The sequence below is a fragment of the Dipteris shenzhenensis genome, chromosome 9 (genome assembly GCF_047967505.1).
Source record: "Dipteris shenzhenensis isolate YYH24624 ecotype China chromosome 9, Dip_SZ_1.0, whole genome shotgun sequence".
Taxonomy (NCBI): domain Eukaryota; kingdom Viridiplantae; phylum Streptophyta; class Polypodiopsida; order Gleicheniales; family Dipteridaceae; genus Dipteris; species Dipteris shenzhenensis.
In genome coordinates, this window is record NC_141604.1 from 15,889,075 (window position 1) to 15,910,486 (window position 21,412).

Genomic DNA, 21,412 nt, shown 5'->3' on the forward strand with positions numbered 1-21,412 from the left:
TCCTCGGTTGACTCTCCATGGGAGATCTTAGCTAGCATTGCAGCATGGCACATTTGGAGAGCCAAATGCACTGAGGCTTTGGAGGCTTCTCAGGTTCACCCTTCTCATATCTTGGCCAGTACTTGGACAGATACGGTACACACTCTGATGGCCATTTGAGCGACCATGCACAGATCCTCTCGAGCAGCCTCCTCCAAGAGAGTTGCTTTTCTCAGAGATTGGAGAGACTCTCCCTTCTTTGCTGAGACTTCTACAGGGTTGAGTTGGCATTTTCAGCCTCAGACTTGGTTTCTTTCTACCTCATTCTTCTGAGGTGTTTTTTATTACATGCTTAGCATGTTGTTTTCTGCACAGAGCTTGCTCTAGCGAGTTTCTTTCTTACTTAATAGAAGTCTCTTTTTTGCAAAAAAAAAAATCAGCAAAATCAACCCTGGAAAACTTGCTGGAAGAGAATCCAAAGTCTGGAAGCAAATTGAGTTGCCTGGAAGCTCCAAACTGCTTGGAAAAGAGCGATTTTGATAGGCACCTGGCTTGGAAAACTCCTAGAATAAGTGTGAATCAGATTTGGGCCTCTGGGAAGGCATGCAGCAAAAAACGAACTGATCTGGAGGCTTGTGGCACAAAAACGAATTTCGTTTTTGAGCTTCTAGCAGCCCTGGCAGCCCACAGACTGCGCTGGTAGTCAAAAATTTCGGCAATGTGATAGGATAGCCCTAGAGCAATTTCCCACCCTGTGACTTGCCTCTCCCTAGCACAATTTCCCAGCTTGTGACTTGAAAATTTCTGTGATCCAAAAAACAGCCTTGAAAGAAAATTTAGACTTTTATACTTGCTTTCCAAGCCAATCAAACGTGGCTCCCGGAGCTATTTTTAGCGAAAGGGATTTTTACCCCTCTCTATCCTTCAGATCCTTTGCCATGGCCCATGGAATTAATTGCATTGAAGTGTCCTTTACAAATTTAATCAGTTTGAGGCCAGTAAATTCCTAACATTTTAGAAATTCACGTCCCTGTGACATGTCCATGCTCCCTGCATCAAAGGCACTCACCCAATAATCCTGAGATCTCAATCCTCTGACATAGCTCACTTTCCTCAAGAGTCTCGAGAAGGATCCACTCCGGGATGGACTTTGAGTCCTCTAACACCAATTTGACCCCTCATTTGTTACCACCGATGCGGCTGACTCCTATACCAAAAGCTCAGCCAATGGAAGGGAGGATAGTCATGTACTCCCTGGTAAGTCCCGGAAACTGAAGCGTCACCGAAAAGCGAGGCACATGGTGGTACGCGTCCATGTCCTCTACGGTAAAGCCGTGGTACCAGGGGAAAAGGAAAACCAGGTGTAGGCCAAGATAGATGGGACTCTGCTCAACTAGTGCCTGGGTGATGACAAGTGAGCATAGCTAGAGAAGGGAGACTCCTCGTCCATAGATGGTGACCTCCTGGATGTGGTCCCCCTCTAATGCTAAACTCACCTATAACCAATCGCAGATCTGACTCTTGAAGGGGTGAGATTACTATCTGGCCCAATACTCTTTGTCCGTGAGGGATTGAGCTGCTTGCTTGACCTGTTGTTTCTCCTGAGGAGAAAGAATAACCTTGATGGCTGGGGGGGTCGAAGGTACTACCATTTGAGCCCTTTGGGCCCGACAGAAGTCGCCACCAGGTTCTCTTTCTTCCAAGTGTTAACAGTTAACCCAAAGCTCCAAAAAGAAGAAAGAAGGCCACGTTGGCGCTACAAATGGGCTGACACTCAGGCTAAGGAATGAGCAAAACTCGAGCAACGTGACAACAGCCCGAGGTGCCACGACACCTCCACGCTACTCAAAAAGTGCACCCTACTCAAGTCCCACCCTAAGGGGACCCAAAAGAAGACCCTCGATATTCAGCCCATCCCCCAACCCAAGCGGGGGGTCCGCCTTATTGGAGCAGCTCCAAACAACAGCTAAAAAGGGCGGGAAAAGGAAGAAAAAAAAAACCACCGCAAGGGGGGCGGAAAAGTAGCCCTATGGGAAGAGGTGGGGGTGAAGGGAAAAAAGGGGAGCGGGAGAGAATGAAGAAAGGGGGAGGAGAAAGAAATAAAGAAAGAAAGAAATTTTATTAAAGTCTTCCGAAGACCGATGGGTCTATGAGACTGTGAAAATCTTGATACAAGCGAGCTGTGAGGGTGGAGCTACTAAACGAGCATCCACACCAATCAGAATGCCAAAAAATGCAGAATGGTAGTACTAAGTACTAAGTACAACATAGTCATGTCGGTGGTCGACTACATATCAATCACATCATCATCACAAGACATCACGGGTGGATGAGGCACTAGAAGCATTAAGTCAGCGATAGAGTGTTGACCACTCAGGGGGCAGCAGCAGCCTGCGCACAGGGGGAGAAGAGCGGATGGGAGATGAAGAGGACGTTTTTGGGGGGGGGGGAGGCAGGGGCAGAAGAGGCACGGGGGGCAGCACGGACTAGCACAGAGGGGGGCGAAGGTGCAGGGGGGGGAGGGGAGTAGACGGGAGGGAAGGCGGAGCAGACAGAGGGGAGGCGGAGAGGAAGCAGCAGCCGGAGGGTGCACGGGAGTGGAGGCGGAGCCGGACGAGCACAGGGGAGGCGGAGACGGGTTGGAAGGGAGGAAGGGAGGGAGGCTATGGTGAGGAGGAGCTTCAGGAGCAGGGAGCAGGACGACTCTGAGTTGTTCCGCAGTGCTTCTCAATGGGAGCTAATGGAGTATGTGCATCGATGTGTGGATGTTGACCCACGGTGGGCCAATGACAGGGGGCGTTGGGATTTTAGGGGTCACCTCCCTACCTGTGAGCTGGTCGCAGTCCTGTTTGCAGGTCTAATCATACCTGTCCTTGTGCAGCCTTTGGCCCTGGTCATAGTACTTGCCCCATGTGTGGGCCCTTCTGTTCACCATTTGGGGCTTGTGCTGCCCTCCAAGATCAGCCTGGTATAGCTGCTCTGCTGCCCACATGGCAGCCTGCATACTGCCCATGTGGCAGCCCTGCACCTTTCTTCAGATCAGGTCGGAGCAGAGCAGACAACAAGCACAAGCAGCCAGGCGTCAATTTGGGGCCACCTGTGTCTGCAAAACTGGGTCGGACTATTTCTAGGGCCCTCCATCCCAATAAAAGGGGCCCTAGGCATGGGGCTGTCTACCAGGGCAGCAGAGAGGCCTTTAGAAAATAAATCTTGTACCTAGTCATAATTTCCTCTCAGAACTGCACTCACCCTATAGGGTAGGCTGGTTTGGCGGCCCACTCCTTGGTAAGAGTTCGATGGTGTAATCCTTGGGACACATTGGCGGTAATTCTCTCAGAAAAAATCCTTGAAAGACTCCAAAAACAGAAAATTTTCTCTGTCCAACGGACTCAATTCAATTGTTGCATCAGTGTCCCTATCTTTGATAAAAATCATATACGCAGAAATAGAAGACTTTATTGATTTACAGCTAAAACATTAGATACAATAAAAATAGTTCCCCTTTTCTTTTGGCAATAATCTTGTGGTCCTTGTTTCTGTGTTTCTGTAAGTCTATGAAACCAGGAAATCCCCAAAACTATGCCATGATACTTGAATGGAGAGGGGTCAAACTCTTCTTGATCCACATAATCCTGGATGTGAACCTTGAGCTTCACAACAAGGGGTGCAACTGGAATCTGGGATCATCACCCCCTAAGAAGAGAGTGATGACTGCACTCTGATAATACTGTAACTAAGATGGCATGCAACTCTCAGTTCTTCATCAAAAACCTCAGTAAATTAGGTGCTCCGAAATCAAGAAGGGAGTGAAAACAGCAGTTATTCATCGGAAAAAGATTTCGAAAGAGAAAAAGTAACTATACAAGGGGCAAGAAATAAGGGCTGGACCCCCTTAAAGGATTTTATTTTAGAAAGACAATAGCTTGATACAAGGAAGGATTGTGAGACAGCAATAGAACTAACTGGTTCTGAAATCCTACATAGAGCATGGAGGCTCCTGAATATATAGCCTTGGGAGGGAGCCAACCCATGCTTTTAGGGCGCCAAAATAGGCTGGCTTTTCTGGAAAGCAAGGGCTTTCCCCAAGAATTCGGTGCTCCAATCATTGTAGCTGCAATCTCGCCTGTGGAACCATCTTTAAAGCTGGTCATCCCATTTAAAAGATGTTTTTTCCCTTAAAACGTGGGTTAGTTTAGCACTCTCCGGTCCCCTGTTACAAATAAAGCAATTCCCACACAACACCTCACCCTGTTAACTGTTAGCCAATACATGCATTCTTGTGCTCTTACTATTCCTAGTCCTCTATGGGCGTCCCCACCCAGCACGTAACTAAAAGCAGATAGTAAGGAGAAACTTTCTCTAGTTGACTGTAGTCAGCCCTCTTTGATGGGAGTCAAAATAAAGTATTTCTCTTTATTTCTTAGATTCCCATGACACATGGCATTCTAAGAAGAATCCAGCCTTGATTGGAAGAACCACATTTATCAATTAAAGATGACCGATGTGCAATACGTTATGTGAGGTAAAAAGGATTTACCTCAAGGACCATTTGTCTCCGTGATGGAAGTTCAAAAAACTCCAAAAGAGTTTTTATTTCATTTGTGTGATATCAATAGAGTCGATTGGAGGTCTGTCGACTAGCACTCACGCTCCCAAGATAGGAAAAAGGCCAAGTTGGCTAATCAGATTGTAGAGGAGTTCTCTTATTGTTTTAGGATGAGTTCCTTTATGGGTTACCTCTAGGCAGAATGTTTAACGCAAGATTGAACTTATCTCGAGAACAGAACCTCTAAATAGGGCTCCTTGTAGGTTAAGCCTTGCTGAAGAAGCTGAGATGCAAAGGCCACTGGAAGAATATCTCAACCTGAGAAAGATTCAACTCAGTGTCAACCTTTCGCTTTGCCAGTGATATTGAAAAAGAAAAAGAATGATACTTTTCGCCCCTATAAAGATTAGGGAGGATTGAATAATATCACTACTAAGCACAAGTATCCGATGGCTCCGATTGATGATTTGCTAGATGTATTACATGCAGCCATCATTTTCAGTAAGATAGATCTTAAGAGTGGCTGTCGTCAGACCTGTATTAGAGGCGAGGATGTGCATAAAACCACTTTCACGAGGGGGTTTGGACATTACCAGTATATTTACTAATAATGTTTGGCTTGGCTACGTTCATCATGTTTATGAATGATTTACACTTTATTGACAATATCCTCATTTACAGCAAAAGTATTGTTGTGCATCGCAAAAGTGTCCAATGCTTTCAGGAAAAGTATTGACAATATCCTCATTTACAGCAAAAGTATTGTTGTGCATCGCAGAAGTGTCCAATGCTTTGAGGAAAGCCACTCCAATGTTAATGTTGAGAAAATCATGTTGTGCATGGTTAGAATTGAGTATTTAGGGTTCATTCTTAACTCTTGAGGGGGTTGAAATGGAACCGAAGAAGGTTCCAATATTAGTGTGGTCAATTCCTCAGAATGTGATTGTGTTGCAATCATTCTTAGGATTTGTCCAGTTTTATCAAAGACATATGAAAACATGTTCCGAGATGGTGTCACCCTTGATTGAGATGACCTCAGATAAAGTACCGTTTGTATAATGCTCCAAATCAACAAGGGAGTTTTAACGCGATAAAGAAGGCATTGCTCTCAAGTCCGGAGCGAAAAAATATCGATCCTCTGAATAGAAACCGATGCAAGTCGCATTGCGGTAGGGGTGGTTCTTCTCCAACAAGGAAGACCAATAGCAAGACGCCTTCTTTTGTTAGAGGTAGCATCTCATGTATCATAGAGTGAGGGCCATCGTTGTGGCTTTGCCCACCCATGAGAGGTAGAGTGAGGGCCATCGTTGTAGGTCCCCAGGTGAGGTAGAGGGGGATGGGCTTCAGCAAGAGATTCCCCAAGCAAGGAAGAAGATAACATCTAAGGACATGGCCATAATATTGCTGTTCCCACTTGTCTTCTCAATATTCTGCATTTTATTCATCCTTGACCACTAGTGGTAGGATGAATATGTTGACATGGGAGGAGTTGGTTCCACCAATGTGCTCCATCAGGAGGAGAGATTTCATAGTCCTTCCTAGGGGAGCAGCTCAAATGCCTTGGCTGCCCCACAAAAGGGCCAAAATCAAGGACAGAGGTCCTTTTTCAACAAGAAGACAGATGCAGAGAAAAGAGCACTAAAGGCGAAGCATTCGTGCAATCATTGTGGCCAAAAAGGTCACTATTAAAGGAAATGCCCTCTCCGGATAGTCCATAAGGGTACCCGTTCCTATTCCACAACCATTACTCTGGCCCTTGTCCATATTGATATTCTCGATTCTTTGGCATCTCCCATTGGAGGGGGTTGCACTTCAAGCAAAAGACTCTAGGACCTAGATTGTCGATAATGGCACGTCTCACAATATGAGCCCATCTCAAGATGGACTCAAGAATTTTATGGTTTCAAGGGGTTACATTTGCATTCGGAGACAATCCAACCATCAAGTTTGTGGCGAAGGCAGTCTTGACATTATTCCCGACGGCAAAGGGGGGATGCACTCCTCAAAGGTACTGTTTGTTCCCTCCCTTGGTTGCAATCTGTTGTCAGTATATGAGGCATGCAAGCTTGGCACAACTATTCTATTCAATGTAGACTTTGTGGAGGTTGGGGATACAGCCAAGTAGTTCACACTGGTACGGTGGATCATGGTATTTATACTTTGTCAGCTCTCTCTTTGGTCACAATGACCCCTCGAGGTGATTTATGGCATTTCCAATTTGGTCACCTGAATGCCAAAGCGCTGCGCAAAGCCGCTCGAAAACAAACGGTTCTTGGTTTACCTGATGTGGGCAGCAAGCATGGTCAGTGGCATTCATGTATACGAGGGAAGCCGCACAAAGAGGCCTTTTCAAAGCAAGCTTCACGACAGGGTTCTACACCTCTGGAGATGGTTCACGTGGATCTCTGTGGACATATGACAATTCCTAGTCTTGGAAATGCATTATATTTCATGCTGTTGGTTGATGACTTCAGCACATTTATGTGGATCTATTTCCTGGCTCAGAAGACCTTGGCCTATTCTTGATTTCGGGAGTGTGCTCTTGTGAAGAATGAGTCTAGTTTGATTGTGAAAACCCTAAGGTCCGATAAAGCTAGAGAGTCATGTTCCCACACCTTTGATGAGTTTTGTGTGATGAAGGGCATCTGGCAAGAATTTGCCAACACAAGAACTACCTCCAAAGCAGGGGTACTTGAGAGGAAGAATAGGACGGTGGCGGAAATGTCTAGGACCATGCTAACGCATCATGAGGTCCCTGGGTTCTTCTAGGCAAAGGCCACAGTTCATATCCTAAATCGTACTTCGACCTTTACTATTTTGTAGATGACTCCCCTTGAGGCTTATTTTGGGCAAAAACCTGATGTATCTCATTTCCACATATTAAAATGTGATGCCTATGTCCACATTCCCAAGAAACAAAGGGGGGAAATGGATGTTAAATCCACCCAAATGATCTTTGTAGGTTACAATCGTCATCAAACAAGCGGATACAGGTTGTATGATCCCTCAAGGAAAGAGATTTTTCTCAACAGGGACGTCATTTTCAATGAACAAATTTCGTCCAGTGTCATTCAGAAGCCACTTGTTCTTGGAGAGCCAATTGATGGTGGTGATAGTGATATCATTCCCGTGTTTGAGCCCCCACAAGTCCCAACAGATTCATCAGATAGTGTGCCGAAAAGTGACCCGAATGATGATGCACCTTCTCAAGACCCGAGGGAGAGCTCAAGGCCGGGTTTTCAAAGAGTGCTCAAGTCGCTTATGAAACTCTCTTTGAATCTGGAGTAGCAGATATTCCCTCTTCATGGCTCAAGGAAGAGGGAGGTCCACATAGATCCCATCGCTTCAAGGAGAAGGTTCGAGAGGAACCCCAGTACAAGTAAATTACTCTTTGATGTCTCGTATTCTGAAAGACAGAATCCTCTTCAGTACACCAAGCGCTTTCTTAGGAGCGAAAAAAGCCATGGAGCTGGGGTTAGAATCCATTGAGAAGAACAAGACCTAGGAGTTGGTTCCAATGTTGGAAATTGAGGATAGAATCACTCACACCTCACTCCCGATCTAGCTCATACAACACTCAGTTTTGAACCACTCCTTGTTGGACATGTGCTTTGAAGCTCCACTTTCCACATACCAACCTTCGTCTCCTTCACTGACTGCATAAGCGGAGCAATACACGGTGATGATGAAGAGAGCGCCATTCGTGACGTTTGCCAATTCGGTCTTTGGCTCCTCCTTGGACTTGGACCCCTTCTTGAGGTCCGCTTTCTTCTTGCAGCACTCTTTAGCAAAATGGCCAAGCTTCTCACAGTAGAAGCACTTCATCTGCCTCTTTTTCTATGCATCCTCGGTCTTGCTTTTGTTCTTGGAGTCTTTGAACTAACCCTTGCCGGGCTTGTCCCTTGCCACGAGAGCCTTCTCGACCGATTGAGTAAACAACTTTTCCCGAGCCTCTTCCTGCAATAGTAAAGGCCCAAGCTCCTCGAAGGTGAGAGGCTTGGTCCTCTGTCCTATAGTGACTGTAGTCACGAAACTCTTAAAACTTCAAGGTAGCTTGTGTAAAATCAACAGTGCCAGTTGACTTGAATCTACCTTCTGACCAACTGCTGCGAGCTGGTCCCTTACCACCTTGACTTTTGTCAGATGGTCATGAACATTGTCTGCCTCAGTCATGTCCAGATTGTACAGTTGATGTTGGAGCATCAGAATTCGAGATGTATTGTCAGTTTCATACAAATCCTTCAGGATAGCCCACGCCTCTACAGACGTCTCAGCTATCTAGATGTGCGGAAGAATAGAATCCGCCGTGGTCCCAATGATTAATGCTAGGGAGTGGGCATCTCTCTCTACCCAATTCTCAAGCTCTTCACCATCCACTGGAATGACAATCTTCCCCTTGCTGTCCAGCAAGTCTTCCATCATGGGAGGACTCCTTTCCGCTACAATCCTCGTCACTATGTGATATACTTGCTGAATTGTCCTTGCTGCAATTCAATGACAGCCAGCAATACTTGCACCATAGATAACCACAGGCCCACCTGCTTGGAGAAGATAGTGATGTCTCCTCACCAACGCAACCACGGACTCACCCCCTTGAGGAAGTCGGTGATGTCCTGGCGATGGAACCATGAAACCAGCCTTCAATAATATTAAAGGGCAGTAAAACTAACAAGTAACCAGCCAGCACTTTTACATCAACAACTCAGCAAAAGTATAACTGGTAGATTGGGAGCTAGAGTGCACCTGCTAAAAAACAAAGACAAAGATTGGCCGCAAACCTTGGCGCCCCTTTCGGTATTTCTTTAAAGAAGTGAGAGGCCCTGAAAAACCAGGCTACAGAAAGGATACATTCTTCCTAGCATCTGAGGCATTCCACATCCCATTAGGCATTCACATACCCTGCATGCCTTTACTGTTCTCACTACTCTCACTCACCCTGGCAATAGGCCTCCATTCCTATTCCAAAGAGCTTGCACACAGCCGAAAACCGTCACTAGTAACCACCCTTGGCCACAATGTTCCCCATAACTGTCACTAAAGTCCAATTAGTCATCCGTCTGCTCAAATCAGAGAAAGAAAGCATACAGGAGCTTTCTCCACTGTCCAAGACTGCCATGACCAATAGTCTCTCACCCTATGGGTCGCACATATCCCGATACATCAACTTGTTACCCATAAGAGAACTAGCATCACAACACAGCAAACACTATGGCAGTCACACCTGTACCATCCCTCTTGGGTTCCAAGGTTACTTCACATTCCAAGCATGGATTCCCGTCCCCAGCCTACTCAGCAACAAGGCTGTACTCAGATGTGCCATCGGCCTAGCAACCACTGCCTGCATGTGACCCATCTCTTAAAGAAACCAAAGCACAATCTCTACTGAAAGTGACCTCCATCAAGCATAGCTATGAGCATCCATTTCAGGTCCAAAACACTTGCACTCAGCTTATGCATGTTCCTAGCAGCCAATACTTGGTCACAGGGACTCCCTTAGCTGCCTTAAGTGCCCTCTTAGATATTCACCTGCTCTAGACAGGGATAAATCATGGACACACAGCTAGCATCCATTGACAATGCTTCACACTCTGGTAGGCATCAAAGCCCAATGCTTACTCCTTGTTATGCATTGGTCTCACCAAGCTTAACAGTAAGCATTTAAATCTGTCCTAAGCATTTGCATAAAAACCTGGAGCTATTACTAGTAATCCGTTCTGGATTACACAGTTCCTTCAAAGCAAAGATAGGAGCGTAAACACACAGCCCGTATCCTTGGAAACTAGGACAAGGAGGAAGACCAACTACTTCACAGCTCTTTGTTGACCCGAGGTCTCAGAGCACCAAGCCATCAACATGTGAAGCCCCCCAGCCGCAGCAAACATAGCGGCAGGTGTATCTGCTACAGCCAACAGTCTGTACACCAGCAGCCCGTACAGAAGCGTGGTCCCAATCGTACAAGTGATGCGCAACCCTATGAAGTTCCCGTACACAGCCGCTATGCTCACCGTACGAGCTCTATGCTTTAGACTAAAGCAGCCCATACAACCAACTGTGAGCCCAAGCGCTAGTCCGGTATTGCCATCAGCCTGTACACTTCCATACAATTAACGCAGCAAGCCACGTGAAGCCTCCGTACGTGCATAAGCCTCAGCCCACACCATAGCTCCTCAAGCTCGAGGCCCAATCCTCATACCTGCCCGTACACAAAAGGCCGTACTCTCAGCCCTGTGAGTTCACACATGCGCAAGGCAAACCCATAACTCCACAAACCTTTGATCCTCCTCCCCGTCGATGCCCGTGCCTGCACGTAGTCATCCTCAGCCCGCGCGACGTGCATCCCATTTTTCCTTGTCATGGAGCCTTTCAAGGTCATCCTTGCCAAAATCATTTGCATGGGCATGCCATGTGGCAGCATAGTCACATGAAAACCCGTTTCGTCCTGTTCAAAACCTTGAAACGCAAAACAAACGAAACGTTTCGAAATAGGATGAAACGATCTCAGCAGAACCTTTGTTTCGCCCAAATCAAAATACACGTTTTTACCCTGTTTTTTCTAGAATCCAATGTGCTTGTGTTTTGAATTTCCTTTTTAGCATCTTGACTTGTATTTCTCTTTGTTCACTCTAACTTAAATAAAACATATATTTTTGCCCCTATGAGGGCATGTATTAAGTATCAATTCAAAACCTATCCGTTTCGTCTGAAAAGTCGAAATGAAACGAAACAGACGAAACGTTTCTAGTGACTATGTGTGGCAGCCCACATTTTAACATTGCCCCCAGGTCCTAGTTGATCAAACCAATGACCAACTTTAAAACTCATTTGCCCCTTGCCCCTTCTAGTGGGACCAAACAAATGGGCAACTTGGGTCCTAAGGGTACTTTGCCCCCTCTAATTGGACCAATGACCAATTTCATCCCCAAGGCACAATTCCTGAGAGCTTGCTCACTTCGCAACCCAAGGCCTTGCCCTCTTTCTTACTCGGGTCTAGCCCACATGCATGTGCTATAATTCACGCCCTCGTGATAGTTTACCTCTATCTCAAGAGACCTAGGAGTCTGTTTACCAGATGCAAAGAGCATTCCCAAATTTCATCATCAAGGACACTAATGCCTCAAGAGAAAATGAATATTATGCCCAAGATGAGATAAGAGATAATATGACCTCGAAAGGGTCAGTCGGCATTTCCCTTTAGATAACCGATGATTATAAAGAATGTATATTGCGCTTTATGTATATGGTCAAAGGGTTTTAATGTCAAGGTCATCGGTGACGATGATTTGCATGGATAGATGAGTCTGAAGCCAAAGGCATAGGTGCTCCTCTTCACAGTTGCCAAGGAACGTTGGATGCCAAAATGGGAACGTTTCGGAAGGGGGAACGGGGGCGAGAAGGCCACGTCATATGAAATGCCATACGACACATCATCATATGACATAAGACTATACTAGAACAAGAGAGAAACTAAACTTTTAACAGCTTTGAACTTTCCATTTCAGCTCTAGAACTTTGCAAAGCATGCATATGAAATTACAATATTTCCAACACAACTTGTCACAATTCATACCTTCAAGAGAAAACATTTCCACCACTCAGCTTGCTCATCAGTTTGTGGAAAAACTATTTAGGATATGGTTTACCAACTGAAATTGTTAGTGATAGAGATGCTACGTTTATTGGGCATTTCTAGAGAGCTGTATTCACAATATTGGACACTCAACTCATAATGAGTTCGATTAATTACCTTGAATCACATGGATAGATGAGAGGGAAATTCAAACTCCAAAAGATATGTTGAGAGCTTATGTCTCCTAGAGGCAATCTAATTGGAAAGAGTATCCTCTTTATTGGAGTTTGCATACAACAGCACTAAGCACTCAGCCACCCAAATCAGTCCATTCGGGATGATGTATGGATACCAGCCTAGAGCCCCATGAGTAGTTGACTTGCAAAATGCCAAGGTTGGTACTACTATTAAACAGTTGCAATAGCAACAAGATATGTTGCAGCTTGCAAGGGAAGCATAAAAAATGCTCAGGATAGAGTGCAGTTTTATGCTAATTAGAAGTGGTCACCTCGCCTTCTCTCACAGGGTCAATGGGTTTACTTGACGATCCGTTAGGACATGGTGTACTTTTAGTACGATTAGGGTAATCTTAGGGTTGAGATACCTAAGACACCCTAAGCCTATGTAATTGCCAGCCTTGACTCGTTCCGAGGATTCCTGAGAGTGGGTATTCCTGAGGATACCCAACTAGGAGGAGCCCACCTAGGCCTATGATTCCCTAACAACATCAGTATGCTTGCGGTTTGCCTCACCTTTAGCTCTTTGTGAGGATCTACAATTGGGTGACTACATGTGTGCCCCTATCGCATTACTAGCAATTGGTGGTGTTGCAAGTAAGTCATGGATAGACGATTGCATAGGGAGCCCTAGGCTAGTTGTAGCTAACATATAAGGGATGTTTCACAACCTGACCCACCCCTTGATTTTGCCATGCAAGCCCCCTCATTTAAGGTCACATCCATCAAAGGTAGCTCAAGAGCAAAGGTTTTCTACAAGCATCTCAGTAGTATAAAATGATTAGTGCATATTCCCTACTATATGTCAAACAACATGCAAGGAATTGTCCCGCCCAATAGTTCAATCGTTTAATGAGCTCCTCATAGCCTCATGAATTGACATATCTCTATTGAATAGCATACCTAACAAAGGACTAGCAGGGCTCTATATACTCTCAAAGGGAATTGGAGATAGGCATTTTGGAGAAGTAGTGGTTCAATGATTGCATTGAGTGCTTTCTCATGTCCCTAAGAGATAAATGCATTGCATAGCATGCAATTACTTGTACATTAGGTCACGATACCTATATAAGCGTGAAGCATAAGTATACAAATGAAAAGTGACGGTTTAGAATTTGATGAGGGAAAACATTTCAAGAGCACAACATTTAGCGCACCTTGGCGAATGACAGGAGCATATCTGCTATTATAGAAGTCAGGGCCCCGCATTACCTGGAAAAACAAAAGATCCATGAACCCTCTCAATTAACAAACCAAAGCATTGAGAGTGTGCAAGATCAAAGACTTCACATAAATGAAAACTAGCACAACGTGTAATTCAAAAGGTAAACAAAGCACAAGTTTAATGGGTATACGTACACATAACCTAACTTAAGACCCCAAGTCACAACAAATGCTTTGCATAAGTCAAAAAAGAACTTTTTAAAGGTTTACAAGGCTCAATCATCATAAAAGCTCTCTTTGGGACCTCCAAAACCATCAGCAAAATAGAAATAAATGTATTTCTCTTTATAATATATATCTCATTCGAACAACTAGCTACTCACTTTTTGGTTTAGTGTTTGATAGTCGTTCAAAAAAGCATTTAAGCTCTCCTTATTGAATCCTAACATCTTGAAACCTTGTTCGGTCTCACAAACCCCTCTCTCTTCCTTCCCCCCACTTTCGGATGGATTGCCCCCCCCCCCCCCTTTTTCAGTAGAGTCTGGACGCCCCATCCCTCTAGATCCCATGACATGAGATCAAACGTACCACACAGTTGGACCTACTCCAGCTATATACATCACGAACTTGGGGAAGGCCAAGAGTTTCCTACCAAGATCCAATTTTACCGTGACCACTTCTTAAGAGTATCAAAGGAAGGATTGATCACTAGGCCCCAGTGTCTAGAGGACAGACAGGTTACCCATGATTTGAGGATTGCCATAGGACAGATGCGGGTCTGAGAATCAAGGTAGGGAGGGCCGCATGCACACCTAGAGAGCACATTTAATCATTTGCCTCTCGGCACATTTACATATTTAATGCATTTAAGACCCATAGCCTTAGATCCATCTAGTCCGTGCCATGTCACCCTCATCAAGGACCTTGACATTGATTTCTTTGACCATTTGCATGAACCGCTCCGTTCATGCGACAATTGGTCCTCTAAAGGAAAGCGTCCACTAATGCCTCCCAGGTCATGTTATCTCAGCTTGAGCATAGCATTCCTTCCCTCTTCAAGCATCAGCGTCCTCAATGATAAAATCTGGGAATGCTCTCCGCATCTGATACACGAATTCCCAAGTAGCCTCAAATAGAGGTAAACCATGCCATGCAACCAACATCGTGGGTATCTTTTGATTGCGTACTTGCATTGTTCCTCGGTCCAAGATTCTTGTTCGTTTGTGTCTTGCATTATCCTCTATCTCCTTTAAAAAAACAACACCCTCGATTAGTAAGTCACATGAGTGCAAAAACTTCTTTACACGAGAAACATGAAACAGTGGATGCACCTTACAACCCTGTGGCAATTCTAATTTATAGGCCACCTTGCCTATTCTTTTTAGAATTAGCCACGGCCCACAATATCGGGGTGATAACTTAGCACACTCTCCTACAGTCAAAGACTTGGAGTGTGAAGGAAGTCTAAGAAAAACTTTTTCTCCTTCCTTAAATTCCCTAATGGACCTATTTTCATCCGCATACGCCTTAGCTCTATCCACAGCCTAGCGGATGTTAGCTCTCACAAGTGCTAGCATCCCGCATCTGAAACCACAAAGTTCACAGCACTAGGCACTTTCTGAGGTATTCCAACTGTAGTTGGATTTGGAACGGACTGATCCCTGTAGAGGAATATTTTCTATCATTGTAGGCAAATTCTAACAATGGCAACCACTTGTCCCACATATGTTGCCCAAATGAAACATATACTCTAAGCATATTCTCTAAAGTCTGGTTGACTATTTCCATCTGACCATCCGTTTCCAGATGATCCCTACTACTTATTCCCAACTCAATCCTTAGTGTCTCAAACACTGCACTCCAAAAATGACTGAAAATCTCCCACTTGCGGGGCACTAACAGACTCTCTAGTCGGAATGAAGTGAGCCATCTTGGTAAGACGATCAACCACCACAAGGATAGGATCATATCCACCTTGTGTTGTAGGTTAAACCTACTATAAAATCCATGGAAATGCTCTCCCACCTACCTAGTGGTATTTCCAAGGGCTGTAAGACTCTGGGTGGCTTCACCCGCTCTACCTTACTCACTCAAGCCTTCAGCCTCTCAATACTAAGCTGATCCAGCAACACGCACTTAGTAGGGAGAAGATGACTTGTCTAGCCTACCATTGGTGGAAGAAGATTGCAGCAACTACTGCCCTTTGTAGCTGCTCCTCTTGCAGCCTTTTGCCCTTCATTCTAGAAGGAAGAACTTGTTCACTTTTGCCATCTCCTTTGTTGCTTTGTTGCTGCACTTTTGTTGAGTTGTTTCCAAGCAAGTATTCATCTCTTTTGCTTCCGATGTACCGTGATTTCGACTCCCGATTCTACGGGATTCACCCTAGAAGCTTCTTCTTCAACTTCCATTTAGGTCGATTGGTTTTATTTTTCAAACACACTGTCTCCAACTAAAATTCCAATATGTATAAGTTGAAACCCAAATACTGCTACACATGCATACCTCCAAATACTCACAACCGAGACAAATACTTTTTCCCTATACTAGGGAAATATCCGCAATCTCAATAACCAAAAAAAACTATAGCTGCAATCCCAAATAACTGCACGGGAACTTATATGGCAAACACACGAAAACTCAAACGTAAACCATCTAAATAAAAGAGGGAATAGAAAGCCCCCTGGTCAAATCGTCCTTATTTCACAAAAGAATGTCGAAACTACTTTGCTTTTATGTCCAGGCATGCAAGGATGGTGAAAACCCCACAAAACGCCTCCAAACTGGATTTCCATCTAGTTCGATCAATTTATGGATGGAGATAACAAGATTCCGTCACTGATTGACAGAATTTTCTAAACCTCAAAATTTTAACTTCACCTAATCCCTCTGCACGTCAACCAACCTTGCGTTGACCCTGTCTTGCACCCACATCTGGGTCTAACAATCTGAAGTGCAACCAAACCTGTCCGTGGTAACCAACATGCAGATTCACCTACCCCACTCGTCGAGGATCTCTCTTGGGCAGTTCTGGGTCTCTTCACAAAAACTTCACATCGAGAACAGCAGAGTAGAGCGACTATCCAAGGAGAGGCACATATGCACACTGTGTGACATGCAAGAGGTTGAGACAGAGGAGCATTTCATCTTCAGGTGTCCTACGTACTATGAGATCCGAGGGCATTTCCACTGCCTCTTCAGGGATAGTTATGGGATTTTGGCCCGTTTCCTCTCCTACCCAGACCAACGGTGTTTGGCACGTTTCATTCACGACTTCATGCCATCCCGATATCTTGCTACTCCCGATGATGATGATGATGATGATATTGATGATGATGCTAAGATTGATATATAGTCGACCATCGACATGACTATGTTGTACTTAGGACTTAGTACTGCCATTCTGCATTTTTGCATTGGTGTGGATGCTCGTTTAGTAGCTCCACTACCACAACTTGTTGTATCAGGATTTTCACAGTCTCATAGATAGATAGATAGATAGATAGTCTCTCTCTCTCTCTCTCTCTCTCTCTCTCTCTCTCTCTCTCTATCTATCTATCTATCTATTTATCTTTTTTTCCTTTTTTCTTTTTTTGGAGGACAAGCGAGTCTTGCACGCCCTTAGGATTGGCATTGGGCAAATGCGAGTCTCATCCCATCAGCTGAGGATTGTGGCAAGTAGAGCCGTAGGCACACCTAGGGAGCAACGGATCTGGGGATTATGCACATTGGGTGAGGTAGAGACACAGGGGCACTTCCTATGTATCTGCCCCGTTTATTATTAGGAGCACTTCTAATGTATCTGCCCTATTTATTATGAGATCCGAGGATGCTACCATTGCCTTTTCAAGGAGGGTCTTGGATACTGGCCTCTTATCAGATTGATCCACTTTTAAGACCACATCTACATCGGTCTCTACTTCATGGAGATGAGACGTCATAGAGAGACCATCCTACGCCAGATCTCAGAGCAAGAGAGGGCGACTCAACAAGGGAATGCGGTGGATCGAGCTGAATGACACATCACAGATTTCTACACATTCAAGCCTACCCCCAGACATGTTGGGATAGAGGAGGAGATTGACAACATGACAACAGTATGGACCAATGAAACGAGACGCCGATGCGGCGACGTACTAGAGCACACATGATGGAGGTCCAACCTCTTACAATTCTATTGGGAGGAGACCACCCGACTAGAGGTGTTACTGTTGATATGGCCGACTAGAGGTGTTACTGCTGATATGGCCCACAGGATACAGAGACCACAGCGTGAGACGACCAGACAGACACAGATATGAGACATTTTTGCTGCTCACAAGAGGGCCACCATGGCACTTGGATATATCCTCTGACTCCTTATCTACGACTATGTCTAGCTATTAGTCACTTTTTATAGACTTGGGAGTTCACATGTTTGTATCTCTGATTTTAGTTTATAATAGTTCTCAACAAAGGATCTCAGTGTGGCCTTGGACTCAGCCCTTTGTGGCTTGTATGAGTATGTGTCACATTTGATTCTGTACTTTGTCTCATAGGCCGGTGAGGCCTTTCAAAGACGTCAATGTTTTGCAGTCTCCGCTCCACCTCCGTTAGCCCCCGCTCCACCCTCCGCTAGCCCTCTGCTCCGCCTCCATTAGCCCTCCGCTCCGCCTCCGTTAGCCCCTGCTCCACCTTCGTTAGCCCTCCACTCCACCTTTGTCAACCCCCGCTAGCTCCCTGCTCCACCTACACTAGTCCTCCGCTAGCCCCCGCTAGCCCTCCGCTAGCAGTGCGCTAGCCCTCCGTCAACCTCCGCTCCACCCTCGCTCATCCTCTTTCGTAACAGCAGCAGCAGTTCGAGGAGCAACTTGCCTTTCTTTTCACATAACCCTAGGCTGGGCTGAACCCCTAGCCCAGCTTAGGGGTTAGCTTCAACAAAGGGGTTTTCTCAGATTGACGTAGGCCAATATGGAGTTTCCCAAGACAAAGTTGTTCATCTCCACCCCGACCAGCAAGCCTTCATACTCCTTCGTTGCAGCAACACCTAGCCCCTATGCATTGACATTCAAAAGAAGAATTGGATCGGACCCACAGGAGCAAATCTACTACCTACAGCATGAAATTAGTGAGCTCAGGCTTATGGTTGCAGCTCTTGGAAGAAAAGTGAAGGAGATGGAGAGCAAGGACAAGCAAGAGATTATTGCAAAGGTTATGGAAAAATGCAGCACATCCCCACCAACACCAACACTTGTTTCTACGGTCAAAGAGATGATCAAGACTCAGGTTAGCTCAGCCAAGGAAGAGATGGCTATTGTGGCCAGCAATAAAATTAATAAAGCAGATGTCTATGCAGAAGTTAAAGGGCAGGAAGCAGTAGTACATAACAAAGAGATACTACGCATTGGGGGGTTGCCCAAAGATTGCTGTGGCAGCTCTAGTGAGGATGTGACTCTCACAGAAGATGAGAAAATAATATGCCTCAATAAGAATATACCTCAAATTGAATGGAATGAAAACCACATTAGCTACATCGCTCAAAAAGGAACACAAATGCAGGTGAAAGGATAGAGAGAGTCAATATCCTCCGACAGACAAATAAGCTGAAGGGTACAAAGATATGGATATCTAAGGAGCTCACTCCGACTCAGCTTAAACAAAGGAATAGTGAGCTCACCAAAGTCAAGGATGCACGTAAAGCTGGTAAATGGGCATTATATCGAGATGGAATAGCATTAATCCGAGATTTCAAATCTAATCCTAAAGACCCTCAGTCTTAAACTGATGTAATGAAGGGGCCTTCCTGATATAGGACTACAACTTAGAATTGTGCTTTAATAAGCTCGAGCTGAGTTGCCATTACGCTCCTCCACCATCTCTGGTTTATCCAGCTCTCTCTCTCTCTCTCTCTCTCTCTCTCTATATATATATATATATATATATATAAAATTTCAATCATACAAATTGTAAAACAATTGTACACAAAGATATTAAAAATTATTCTATTGTCAACAAGGCTTTGCCCAATACATACATGGGCAACGGGTATGGATTTTACCAAAGCACTGCGCACAGATTCAAGGGCCATTTTGGCAACTCTAAGGAATACAAAGGGAGTCTGTTTTATAAAAGCATGGCATAAGGGGAATTTGCTGATATGCCACATCAGCTACCTCCGAAGAGTCATCTTGATGATGCAATAGTCTTGGAGCCAGGCAGAAAGCCCAAGAAAAGCATCATTACAATTCTATGAAATTGTTTTGGCTGCGCTAACAAGAGGTATGGTAGATAATTCAGAAGGAGTTCCTCATAGATAAGCTTGATTATAGGATAAGAAGACAAAGAGGAGAAGGGCCAAAGTAGCTGAACACATCCTTGGTCGACTGTGTCTGAGAGTGCTAGGCACCATTGATCGAAGACAAATGTGACAAGGTTTCCAAATGTTACAAATGTGTGGATAAATTTGTCGTTCGTGCGTGGGGAAGTGTGGATGTAGCTATTTTTCCCTATATAAAGGCTATATAATCCATCATAAGTGCTATGTAATCCATCATAAGTGGAGGAGCTATTCAGAATTGCAGCACATCTGTCTTAGCGGTGGCCTGGTTGTCCCATAAATCCTGATAGATCTCAATCGAACATTCCATTTCGTTCGTCTCTAACCCACTACAAACGATTACTCCCTAAATATTGCTGCGCTACATAAGGGATGCAAGACCTGCAGTTGTGCTCATCCGAAAAACTCGTGGAACATTCGCAACGGGATATCACAAGAAATGAGGTTTTCTAGCTACTTTAAAAACCGCCACGAACCACAGTCATCCTTCAAGCGTCCATAGCTGTCGTCTTACTTGAAGCCGTCGTTGTTGGGTTATTTTATATTCATTAAGTATTCTGTAAATCTACATTTTGCACAGTTCAACAACTTAAAATTTCCATCATTGAAATAGACCGAGGAAAATGATCGCGTATGGCAGAAAGCCCACTAGTCGAATCGCTTGAAACTCTACTAATACATATTTGAAAGGCATTCACCTCGAGCACATAGGGGCGCAGGTCTTGAAGGACGCGGCGCAGAGCCCCGAATTTGGTGCCGGCGAGGTCGACAGAAGGGTCGGGGGCTCTCCGCCGCTTTCGGGAAGACTTGGTATCGTCCATGTCTCTGTTTCTGGCAAAAGAAACATCCGCGGAAACTGCGTGAGGAGGGGGGGAATTTGCGGCAAGCAATCTTCAAAGCCATAGCCAAATTTCCAGAAAGGAGAGGAGCAACAATCGGAGGGGGAGTTCGATTTGCGAGTAGGATTTGAATTGCGAGGATGGTAAAAAGTTCTTTGAATCGAAGAAGGGCTCATTTTCAAATTTCAAGCCAAAATTTTTTCACAAACCAAAAACCAGCTCAGCAACCGTACCTCATATCTCACGAAGAGTTTACTTAAAACAGGGGGGGGGAACTTTGAACTTTGGCCACTCTAGGGCTCACAAGAGGGTTAGCACTTAGCAATTTAGAACACCCCACATTGCACCTCTTCTTTTTTTAATGCCCCTTGTTGCTAGGGTTAACCTTTTCTAGGGTTGCCCTCCTTTACAATTAGTATTTCTTATCTTCTTCTCAAAACTTGTGCCACATCATCCTTCACCTTTTGTTCCTCCTCTGGAGAAGATTTAAAATTTCTAACTTCCCCTTGGTTCTTTCAAGTGAGGGTGACCTATTTCAAATCATGTTTGTGAGCACTCTCTATCTTCCAGCTTTCCTCATCACATGCAATGAAATATACTTAATACTGCCCACATGCACACCACGTGGGTATCTCAGTGCAACTCCTCCATGGCCACATACAAATTCAGGATCCTTTTAAATTAGTGAAGTATTATGGTGAGAGAGATGATTATACATGTTGAGAAGTGACTCCACCAACCCCAACAATTGTCAAGCTTGTACATCAG

At 44.9% G+C, this 21,412-nt stretch overlaps 1 protein-coding gene across 1 annotated transcript in view; it reads right to left on the reverse strand.

Annotated features, from left to right (window-relative positions):
- The window catches only part of LOC147898273 (uncharacterized), a 36,908-nt gene extending 15,924 nt beyond the window's left edge, over window positions 1–20,984 (reverse strand). The window contains exons 1-3 of the mRNA XM_087379558.1: window positions 20,878–20,984; window positions 20,504–20,636; window positions 13,486–13,540 (exon numbers count right to left, since the gene is read on the reverse strand). Coding sequence (XP_087235684.1) covers window positions 13,486–13,540; window positions 20,504–20,636; window positions 20,878–20,882 — 193 coding nt within the window. The 5' untranslated portion in view covers window positions 20,883–20,984. The remainder of the gene's footprint in view (window positions 1–13,485; window positions 13,541–20,503; window positions 20,637–20,877) is intronic.
- Between the last annotated feature and the right edge of the window lie 428 nt (window positions 20,985–21,412).